The sequence below is a fragment of the Rhodnius prolixus genome, unplaced genomic scaffold, assembly GCF_049639745.1.
Source record: "Rhodnius prolixus isolate KJV_2025 unplaced genomic scaffold, Rpr scaffold_3, whole genome shotgun sequence".
In the NCBI taxonomy this organism is placed as follows: Eukaryota; Metazoa; Arthropoda; class Insecta; order Hemiptera; family Reduviidae; genus Rhodnius; species Rhodnius prolixus.
Genome location: NW_027411603.1, coordinates 30342126 through 30354770, shown reverse-complemented (window position 1 = coordinate 30354770; position 12645 = coordinate 30342126). Strand labels below are relative to the sequence as shown.

At 34.3% G+C, this 12645-nt stretch overlaps 1 protein-coding gene across 1 annotated transcript in view; it reads left to right on the top strand.

Moving 5' to 3' along the window:
* The first annotated feature begins 10358 nt into the window (after nt 1–10358).
* Nucleotides 10359–12645, top strand: part of LOC141453730 (uncharacterized) — a 28914-nt gene continuing 26627 nt past the window's right edge. The window contains exon 1 of the mRNA XM_074127281.1: nt 10359–10432. Within this exon, the coding sequence (XP_073983382.1) occupies nt 10376–10432 (57 nt within the window). The 5' untranslated portion in view covers nt 10359–10375. The remainder of the gene's footprint in view (nt 10433–12645) is intronic.

Here is a 12645-nt window from a genome sequence, read left to right as displayed (position 1 = left end):
TCGACTTCTCACTTTGTACCTCTTCCACCTGCAGCGACTGACATCACCTCACTTCTAACCACTTTCCTCAGTGACTTTAAAACAATGATCAGCCCACTGATAACTCTCCTTACTACAGTAGTCACCCAAATTCTGCCCAAGATGTCATGAATACTCCATCAAAACAACAGTCTCTCCTCATTCTTCTCTGGAATGCCAATGGTTTGAGCGCTCACAAAGACGAACTGGACTTTTTACTGCACAATAGACGAATAGACATAGCACTCATTACAGAAACACACTTTACGAGTACGACTTACTTTTACATTAAGGACTACATAATCTACCGAACAGACCATCCTGCAGACCGACCTCAAGGTGGAACAGCGATTCTCATTCGTCGATCTCTATCACATTACGTGAATCCTAGCTCTCCCACTGACTCTTTGATGTTTACCTCCGTTTCTTTAAATATCTTACCTCTCCAAATCACAATAGCAGCAGTATACTGTCCTCCCAACAAAACCATTTCTCAAAATGACTTCCTTTCCTTTTTCCAATCTCTTGGTTCTCACTTTCTAGCGGGCGGGGACTACAATGCAAAACATCAGCAGTGGGGATGTCGTGTCACAAACCCACGTGGACGGACTCTTCTAAACTCACTATCAACCTCTTCATATTCCGTAATTTCACCTTCTAATTCCACGTATTGGCCTTCATCTCCACGGAAATCACCAGACATTTTAGACATTTTCATATCATCTAGAGTACTTCCTTCCTCTTGTGACATTTCTACTACATTTGACCTATCCTCTGACCACTCTCCCGTTTTACTGACTTGAAATTCTCAACCCACCTTCAATTCTAGTTCTCCTTCACTTATCACTGGACCGACAAACTGGGACCTCTTCAGGAATATCGTTGTCAAGCAAATAGATTTACGCACGGCCTTAAAAACTGCAGAAGACATAGACGTAGCAGTCGACCAACTTACTAAAACTATTCAACAAGCAGCCTGGACAGCTACCTCTCCTCCAAAACCAAGAAAAGCGCCCCAGAACATATTACTGCCTCTAAACTTAAGGACTTTACTGACAGAGAAAAGGAAAGCGAGAGCAAGATGGCAACGGACCCGATATCCATCCGAACATAGACGACTAAGTCAACTAACAAGACTTCTCAAACGGGAACTGTACAAACTAAAGTCAGACATTTACAGTCAGTACACATCATCCTTAACAACATCAGACAAATCTCTTTGGTTCTGTACTCGCAAAATTCTGGCATACAAAGACTGTTCTCCTTCTCTACAGCATGGCAACTCTACCTGGGCGAAAACTGACCAAGACAAAGCTAATTTCTTTGACACTCACCTATCTAATGTATTTATTCCACATCCGGACATGAACGATCAGCTGCACGAACTCAACATTGAAGAGGACTTAGACTCACCCCTACAACTCACCTTACCTCCTAAAGCCTTTAATCCCTCAGACGTAAAGTACATTATTAAGCAACTACCGACTAAAAAATCTCCTGGCTATGATCTTATAACTAGTAACATTTTACGCAACTTACCAAAAAGTGGTATTCTCTTTCTAACTTACATCTACAACGCAGTTTTACGAACGACTTACTTTCCAATGCTCTGGAAATACTCCATAATGAAAATGATACTGAAACCCAATAAACCCTCACAGCAACCTAGCTCCTACCGTCCAATAAGCCTTTTACCTGTTTTAGGGAAAATACTGGAGAAGCTTCTGCTAAGGCTGAAGGGATAATAGAGGAATTGCTACCTGAACATCAATTTGGTTTTCGCGCATTTCATTCAACAACTCAACAGCTGCACCGGATGATAGATACTATATCCTCTTCCTTGGAGCGTAAACAGTACTGTTCGGGTGTCTCTCTCGATGTGGCTCAGGCCTTTGATCGGGTCTGGCACTCGGGCTTACTGCACGAACTTAAAAATCCTCTTCTACTTGATCTTAAAATCTTACTTAACCGATCGTTACTGCCGCGTTCGTCAAGGGCAGGCCCTCTCATCCTTTATACCCATAAAAGCTAGAATCCCTCAAGGAAGCGTTCTAGGCCCTTTCCTTTTTCTGATATACACTGCTGACTAACCTCTATCCCAAAATACAATAGTTTCAACATTCGCTGACGATACTGGAATACTTTCATCCCACTCCAATCCGATACAAGCCAGTCAGAACAATCAAATCCATTTAAATCTTCTCGAAACCTGGTTCCGAAAATGGAAAATAAAAATTAATGAACAAAAATCAGTGCACATTACGTTTGCTTTACGAAAATCTGCGAGTTCAACTGAACGGTGTAACGATTCCTCCAGCTGAAGTAGTACGATACTTAGGACTGTACATTGACAAGAGACTCACCTGGAACCCACATACTCTACTGAAACGACAAGACGTGAACAGACGCTACAAGCTACTTACTAGACTACTTGACCGCAGATCCAAACTCGACTTGAATCACAAACTGACAATTTACAAAACACTGTTAAGACCCCTATGGGCATACGGAGCAGAAGTGAGGGGCTCAACCAAACCTAACTCCAAACGCCTGCAGACACAACAGTCAAAAATCCTACGGAAAATCCTGAATGCTCCATACTACATCTCTATCCTTACAATACACACTGACCTTCACATCCCTTTCGTCACTGACCTAATAAAGTCTCACTACCGCAAATTTCACAGCCTACTGGCTCTCCATCCTAATCCTCTTGTCCAACAACTCTCCTCTCCACACCTTCCCGACAATCCTCCTCGTCGCTTGAAGCGAAAATGGCCTAGAGATCTGTTGTGATTAAATCATTGTGAAAGAGTTTCACCAGTGGGTGATTGCTCTAACCATGACATTACAAGTGAACTAAACCAGTAAGATCAAATTTACTTGATGCAACAATTGTTGCAGTTGTAAATATACAAATAAAGTGGAAACATTAATTTTCTTCATCAGTTTTCTGATTTCTGGACATGACCGCATTGGCTTCTGAGCGACTCAATTATCTGATTGTTCAGGAAAGTCATTCTTCTGATGTCAATGCACATCTTCAATCTAAAAAATTTCCAAATGTTTTGGAGTGTAGGACACGATTCTAAATGGTTCATTTTATTCATCAGAGTTCTGTAACATCAGAATCGCCTCTCCATCGTTATGTACTCGTCAATTGTTCTACAATAGGCTAGGAAGTAGCTTCCTCTACATCTTCCTCTCCTATCAGATTTGTCGTGTTTGACAGAAACCACTATTGGGCGTCGATTTACCTTCTTCTATGGTACATTGCTTTCGGCCCATCAATCGCCGCAAATAAATGTTACAGGGTGGTAGTAAATAGTCTAACGATCTCAGCGCGGGACTAGAAACTAATAAGTTACGCTTTTGTGCAAAAAGGGTTCTCTAAAATAGTATAACCTCAGATTCCTATAATGAAATAAAACGCAAAATGATGCGGAAATACCGTTAGTTTCCAAACAAAACAAACCTCACTTCATCAGTTCTGCTTGGCGGTGGCGCTCCATAGCAATTTCAATAGTGGGTGGTAGTGATAGGCAGAACGAGTCCGCGTTTGGAGTCGTTGGATTTAAATCAGTTACAGGGTTTGAATCGATTCCAACAACTCGTTCACTGATTCCAGCTTCTGTACTTACATTAACTTACTTCAGAAGTACTTACTTCTGTACAAATATCATTAAAATCATTAAAAGTTAGCTTTCCCAGTTAATAACAAAACTATATTTCTTTAACACACATTATTACTATTACTAATTTCCAATTGGTCCGATAAATATAAAATTAGCAACGTAACACAAATATAACCAATAAAATAGGCTACTCAAATATAAAAATTAAAGCAATGCAGTTTTGTCATTATCTAGCTTGACCACTGGAAGACTGGAGTTAACTTGCTTCAAGAGGATTCAAGATGGAGAATTAGTCAAATATGTCCATAGCTTTCGTTCTTCTTTATTGACTGTTTAGTTTTTGTAACTTTAATCTCATTTAGAGGTGCTTTTAATCACTTTCATTTAGTTACGGATTTACAATTTTACATGAATTACAGACTAAGTATAAGGGTTTATTAAACGCCAAAAGGTACACAAATCAGCAAGTACACAACATTTCATTTATACTTCTAGTAATTTTTTAGAATGTATTAGATGTTACAGACCCTTATGCTGGCCTTTTATCACCCATTAATATTTTTCTGTTAGAATAATAAAAGATGTATCTCATCATCATAGTTAGCATTAAAAAGGCACTTCATTTTAACTCTATTCCATATTATTCTTGTGATTTATCTTTATTCTGAATAATCATCACATTCACTCTCACATTAAAAGAAAAAGGGAAAGTTAGAGTTGGTCTATTTAAATTGTAATTTGAATTACCGAGTTAAAATGAAATGTCAGTCTTGAATTCGTCTTAAGTGAGCACAAATTACATAGTTAATAACAAATAAATGATACTTGTAATTATAATTCATTCATTTTCAATTTCAATTTAATGTAGCCATTTAATTGAGTAGTTATTGTAAAAAGTTCTATGACCCAACTAAAAATATGCATACCTATTATATAACATATTACTTATATATCTCCTTAACAAAAAATTACAGTTTAAAATATTAAGTATAAGGGTTGATTAAACGCCAAAAGGTACACAAATCAGCTAGTACCCAATATTTCATTTATGCTTAGTTAATATAATTTAAGTAATTTTCCTGCATTAACTTTTCCTTCACATTTTTTAGTATTTATTAGATGTCACAGACCCTTATGCTGGCCATTTTCATCAACAAAATATTTGTTCAAGTAGCACTGTAGATTGACTTTAATGTCTATTAATCTATAATAATCAAACTATTAATTACAGGTTAAAAGGAAAATGTTATAAAAAATAAAAAAAAATTATGAAGCTAAAAAATGCTAACACCAACATACATCAATGATCTCTTTAACAAAAACTTACAGTTTTAAATGTTAAGTATAAGGGTTGATTAAACGCCAAAAGGTACACAAATCAGCAAGCACCCAACATTTCATTAATTCTTCATTATTATTTAAGTAATTTTACTGCATTAATATTCATTAATATTTTTTAGAATTTATTAGATGTCACAGACCCTTATGCTGGCCATTTTCGTCTACAAAATATTTGTTCAAGTAGCACTGTAGATTGACTGTAATATCTAGTTATTTATAATAATCAAACTATTAAATACAGGTTAAAAAGAAAAACGTTATAAAAAATAAAAAAAAATTATGAGGCTAAAAAATTCAAAACTTTTTTTTATAAAAAAAAATGTAATATGTAATATAAAGTAAATAAGATATGTATATTTTTAGGACAGCTAATTATTCGAGTATTTTACTATAAGTAAAATTAGGGGGACTAAATTAAATTACAATTGAGAAATCAATAATTGTTGTTGAATAATCTACTTGATATAACTGTGTGATATTTATGCTCACGAATATTTCGGTAAGACGAATTCAAGACAGTAGCCTACTCTAACTTTGTCTTTTTCTACTTTAACATGCATGTACATATGTGTGATTTTTCATAATTATAACAAAAAAATATTATAAATGAAGTGGCCAGCATAAGGGTCTGTGACATCTAATAAATTCTAAAAAATATTAATGAATATTAATGCAGTAAAATTACTTAAATAATAATGAAGAATTAATGAAATGTTGGGTGCTTGCTGATTTGTGTACCTTTTGGCGTTTAATCAACCCTTATACTTAACATTTAAAACTGTAAGTTTTTGTTAAAGAGATTTTTGTACCTTTTGGATAGATTTACCTTTTTGTCTATTTTACAAAGTTACATATCTGCTTTACAGATTTTTTTAAATTTGGAATAAGCAATTCTATCATTATAACCTGATAAGATGGTAAGTCGGAACCGTAACTACCACTAGAGAGATCTTTTTAAAGAATGATTATCGCTAAGGTCCCCCAAACCATCCTCAGTAACAACTTTTTTTGAAAAAGCGTTTTGAATAACATAGGAAGGTATTTGTGCGTGAATAGCAAAATTAAACTGCGATTTCATTACTTCCTTTTAAGAGGAGTAAGAAAAATAAACTGCGATTGAAGTACTTCTAGGCAAAGAGGCAAAGATTTTTTAATCGAACGACAATTCATTGATTTAAATCGGTTCACTCATTGATAATTTAAACGATTGCAGTACTTCCTCTTAGTAGGTGCAAGAGCATCAGCAATGTAGAGGAGCTTTAACCATTTATTGGAGCTGAATTATATCAAAATCGGACTAAGCGTTATAGAAATATTGGTAATAATAGTTTTAGAAAGGGCCTTATTTGGGTGGGGCAAACTCCCCTCCTTATGAGGCACGGCGTCGAGACTTTTAAAGTGTAAATCTGTACAAAATTTCGATTCGAATGACATTTCATTCATGAAAATCGGTTCACGTGTCGATAATTTGAAACGATTCCTATACTTCCCCTTAACAAGTGTAAGAGCTGATCGCCGCTTTAATGTTACGTAGGGGAGCCCTAACCCTATCATCCTACCAAATTTTATCAAAATCGGGCCAAGATTTACAGAGTAATTAGTAATAATAATTTTGGAGGGGGCCTTACATAAAGGGGGCTAACTCCTCTCCCATTTGAAGTACAGGGTCGAGACCCCCAAAAGGCTCATCTACATAAAATTCCGAATCGAATGACACCTCATTCATGAAAATCGGTTCGCGCGTTTAGGCTGTACGTTGTTTACAAAAAAGGTAACAAGAACAAGAAGAACAAGAAGAACAAGAAGAACAAGAACAAGAACATTTTTTGAAAAAGCCGTTTTTGCTCATTTTCGGCAACTTTTTTCTCGAAACCTATTAGGTCTGGGTTGTTGCAAAAAAATTACAGCTATAAAGGAGGGTTTGCCCCATATTTTAAAGAAAATTTGGGAATTTTATCTTTAGTAGAAAAAGAGAAAAAAATTGTCAAAGTTTGGTGTTTTTCAACGTTACGCTTTTTCGTGCACTTTTTGACGATCAACCCTTATACAACTGTCCTACCGGACAGTTTTAATTTTGTTTATTTTATTTATTTATTTTTATTTTTAAATAAAAATTGTCGGTTTAATTCATTCTTCGATTAAAGCAATTGTTATTTTATGTAGTAGTCAAACGTTTATAATAATAGGTAATTATTATCTGGCTTTATCGCAAATAATATAGTTTTCTTCAATTACATTCTCAATCTAGGTGTTCTTCCCACAACGTTGTATATATGAAATATAAAATAAATAAAATATGCTTATTTTTAGGACAGCTAATTATTCCAGTATTTTACTATAAATACTATGATGTAAAATAAGTATACTATAAATATGTATACTATACTGTAACGAATACTATAAATGTAAAATTAGGGGGACTAAATTAAATTACAATTGAGAAATAATTATTGTCAAATAATCTACCTATTATTAACTGTGTGTTATTTGTACTAAAGAACATTTCGGTAAGACGAATTCAAGACTGAAATATTGTTTTAAATCCTCCGTGATTCAAATTTAAACAGTAGCCGACTCTAACTTTGTCTTTTTCTACTTTAACATGCATGCATATGTGACTACTCAGAAGAATAATTTGGAATAGAGTTAAAATAAAGTACCTATTTAATAACGAAGATATAATATAGATTTTACCATGATTATAACAAAAAAATATTATGAATGAACAGGCCAGCATAAGGGTCTGTGACATCTAATAAATTCTAAAAAATGTGAAGGAAAAGATAATGCAACCAAATTACTTAAATTATATCAACTAAGCATAAATGAAATATTGGGTACTAGCTGATTTGTGTACCTTTTGGCGTTTAATCAACACTTATACTTAACATTTTAAACTGTAAGTTTTTGTTAAGGAGATTTTTGTACCTTTTGGATAGATTTTCCTTTTTGTCCATTTTGCAAAGTTACATACCTGCTTTACAGATTTTTTTAAAATTTGGAATAAATAATTCTATCATTATAATCTGATAAGGTGTTAAGTCGGAACCGTAACTACCACTGGAGAGATCTTTTTAAAGAATGATTATAGTTGCGGTCCCCAAACCATCCTCAATAACAATTTTTTTGAAAAAGCGTTTTGAATGAAATAGGAAGTTATTTCTACGTAAATAGCAAAATTAAACTGCGATTTCAGTACTTCCTTTTAAGAGGAGTAAGAAAAATAAACTGCGATTACAGTAATTCTCCCTAAAAGGCAAAGAGACAAAGATTTTGCATCGAACGACAATTCATTAATGTAAATCGGTTCACCCATTGGAAATTTGAACGATTGCAGTACATCCTCATAGTCGGTGTAAGAGCATGATGGCACTTCACAGCCACGTAGAGGAGCTTTAATCACTTCTTCGTGCTAAATTTTATCAAAATCGGACTAAGCGTTATAGAAATATTAGAAATAATAGTTTTAGAAAGGGCCTTACTTGGGTGGGACAAACTACTTTCCTTATGAGGCATGGCGTCGAGACTTTTAAAGTGCAAATCCGTACAAAATTCCGAATCGAATGACACCTCATTCATGAAAATCGGTTCGCGTGTTTAGGCGCTACGTTGTTTTCAAAAAAGGTAACAAGAACAACAACAACAACAAGAACAAGAACAATTTCTGAAAATGCCGTTTTTGCTCATTTTCGGCAACTTTTTTCTCGAAACCTATTAGATCTGGGTTGTTGCAAAAAATTACTGTTATAAAGGAGGGTTTGCCCTATATTTTAAAGAAAATTTGGGAATTTTATCTTTTATAGAAAATGAGAAAAAAATTGTCAAAGTTGGGTGTTTTTCAACGTTTCGCTTATTCGTGCAGTTTTTGACGATCAACCCATATACAACTGTCCTACCGGACAGTTTTAATAACATTGTGGGGAGAACATATGCAATTAGTAGTGATTACTAGTTGGTAAATATGTTTTCCATTTTGTTATGTTTGTCTTGCAGTACTGAATAATAGTGAATCTTAGAGCCAGCTTCTGGATTCGGACCCTAGATTTTGCGTTGGAAAGCAGTGTATCACAACCATTGAGCTAACCCCTTACCTAATAGCGCTAATTGTTATTGTAATATGTATATTGATCTAGCTTTATATTGTGTCAAATTTCTTTTTCATCTTTAAATAAGCCAAATAAAAACTTTAGACTACAGGTTATGTGATGATATTACATTCATATATGTTGTAACTTTTATTTGATTATTTTTCCAATTATTTGTTTAAAAAAGAGTACAATAATCGTGGAACCTTTCTCAGGAGGCTAAGCAAAATAGGGTTTACTCTGCTGCGCCTTTTTGGACAAGTAAAAGAAAGGCCATAACTAAAGAGCTCTCATAACATTAACAATCGAATACAGTGCAATCAAACAGGCTTTAAGACGACTATTCTTCTCTTCCCAATCCTGACACACAAACTAAGTCGATTGATTGCATCCTGTGGTAAGACTTGTCTTGCAGTGCTCTAACTGAGCTAATTGGCTTTGAGTAACTTGCTCTAGTAGAATTGCTCTCATAATCACCCTATGTACTAGGGTCTCCCACCGTGCCTTCTAAATGTGACACATTCTTGGATGGAGGCTATAAATATTGTAGGAGTTCACATACGAACAGTAAATTTGTGTGTTTTGGGTTTTAATTATATGCCTGAGAACGTGGAGATGAAACAAAGAACAACTTTGAGAATAACAGTTCAATTGAGCGAAATGAGAAGATTAAAGAAATATTATTTGTACTTTGAACTTTACCAAACTGTTACCAAGATCATATTGATAAGATAAAAAACCTATTAAATATTTAAATAAATCTTCATAGTTGTACTGCAAAATGTAAGGGAACAAATAAAAGGAATGCAAAAGGGCAAGGATAGAGCTGTTTGCAGGGAATAGTACCCTAAAGGTTCTTATATCCAGAAATTTCAGCACTATTTCAGCGACTACATAGCGAGGGATATCAACTGTATGAAACTATAATGGTGTCCAGATATTAGTCTTCATTACCGGAGTTTAGTAATTAGTAAAGTCGCAATAAAATTTAATGTGGATATTTAAATTTCGGTGTTAATATGAACACTTAAAATAAATGTATTGAATAAGAAAATAACTTCCTTAAAAAATAAATTACAATTGTTTCAATTTCTGGCAATATTTTATTTGCCATTAAGTTATTATTGTGAAGAGTTTTTGTAATAAATGATAAATGAATTGATTGTTAAATATGATCGATTTAAATATAAATGTAGGTAATAAAAATGAGCCTATTGTTTGAAAACGGAGATTGCTAAAATTAATAAAAATTGATGAGTTTTATGAATACTGTTGGCACAAAGAAGGTAGATCGAAATGATGGTCTCCAAGTACGTGGTGTTGATATTTATACAATTATTACACATTTTTGCTGTAAGTAGATTATTATTTAAATATTTTTTAAGCTTTAAATATTTTTTTTTACTGCATTTGGATTGTGGTCGAAATTTTAATAAAGAATATTCATGTATCCGATTTCTTTAATCTTGTTGCAGGTAAGTCAACATTTTCCTTGCTTCTTATGTTATAGTGGTGCTGATTTTCTCTGGTTACTGCCCATTTACTTCCTTTTTGCCTCAGAGCCAGCCTATACAGGGTGACCAGAGTTATATGCTCCACCCACTTTTTTTTGATCGGCGGGAAATTTCGAAAAAATAAAAAACACGTATTTAATCATTTTTAGTCTAGTTTATTTTCAGTGATTGACCCATTTTTTTAAACCCCTGTATCTCGAGATACAGCATCCAACTTTTGTTTTTCAAATGGAACGTTATATTATTTTTTGCATATTTTTATAATATTTGAGCTCCTAAAAAAACACAAAAAAAAAATTTTGAAATCGGTTAGGTTTTTCAAAAATTATGGTAATTTAAAATATGAAAAACAAATTTCAGTTTACTGTCAAAATTACGTTATTTTTTTTCAAAGAATCTGTTTAAACTGCGCACAATCAACGGATAGATAAGCCAAAACTCTGGACTCCCACGCTCTGGGAGTGGCAGCACTTATGGTGGCGAAGTCAAGATCTAGGCAGGCTAGAGTTATTCGACGTTCAGGTTGTTTTTTCTACAAACGTTTCGTGTGGAGTTTTAAGAAATCAACTAATCGGCTCATACTTCTACAAAGAGAACATAACTGGTGCAAGGTATCTTGCTTTTTTTAACAGACATTTTGCCAGTCCTGCTTGAAGATGTTCCTCTACAACGTCGGCTAGATATGTATTTTCAACAAGATGGTTGCCCGGCACATAATGCGAAAGTTGTTCAAGGTTACCTGGGCAGAAATTTCCATGAAAAGTTCTTAGGGACTCATTGACCCATCCAATGGCCAACTCGATCTCTGGACTTAACCCCAATTGACTATTTTTTGTGGGGATATCTAAAAAATAAAGTGTACAGTAACCTTAATCCCATGGCTTCAGTCGACGATCTGAAACGTCGAATAACTCTAGCCTGTCTAGATCTTGACTTCGCCACCATAAGTGCTGCTACAAGCAAAGCGTGGGAGTCCAGAGTTTTGGCTTGCCTATCCGTTGATTGTGCCCAGTTTATACAGATTCTTTGAAAAAAAATAACGTAATTTTGACAATAAACTGAAAATTGTTTTTCATATTTTAAATTACCATAACTTTTGAAAAACCTAACCGATTTTTTGTTTTTTTAGGAGCTCAAATACTATAAAAATGTGCAACAAAAAATATAACGTTCCATTTGAAAAACAAAGTTGGATGCTGTATCTCGAGATACAGGGGCTTAAAAAATGGGTCTATCACTGAAAATAAACTAGACTAAAAATGATTAAATATGTGTTTTTTTATTTTTTCGAAATTTCCCGCCTTTAAAAAAAAAGTGGGTGGAGCATATAACTCTGGTCACCCTGTATATACAAAACAGAGAAGGCAGAGTCACTATCTGCAATTGTTGAAAAAGCGGTCTTCCGCTTTCATAAGTTCTTTTTTGCAGCATCCTTTTTACTGCTTTCTTTTGCAGTTTGAAAATTAAACCAGCGTCCGGTGTAGATCCCCATAACTTTATCCCATAACTCTATCCTTAAGTGGAATATAGCGAATTATGCTAATCTCAGTACTTCTAAAGGAACTTCATTTCTTAATTTTCGCAATAGGTAAATTATCTGAGATAACCTATTACTCAGAGAATCAATATGGCTTTTCCAAGAGAGCTTACTGTCCAATGTAACTCCTAGAAACAGTGCCGTGACACCATGTCCTCCTTCTTTGCAAATGCTGAATGTTACGTTCTTTGTCTTATCTTCATTTAACTTCAGCTTATTTTCCCTTAACCACTCTTTCAAACATAAAATATTTTTATGTGCGTTCTCTGTTGCCGTGGTAAGGTCTGCATACAAAATATTTTTGTTGGGAAGTGCTATTCCCATGTCATTAATATAGATTAAAAATAACAATGGTCCCAACACAGATCCTTGCGGAACATCTCGCTTGATTTCTTTTATCACAGAGTTTTCGTGATTAAAATGTACGTACTGTTTTCTAGAAGTCACATATTCCCGGAAAAAGTTCCATGCAGTACCTTTGATTCCATATTTCTCTAATTTTGATAGCAAAATTT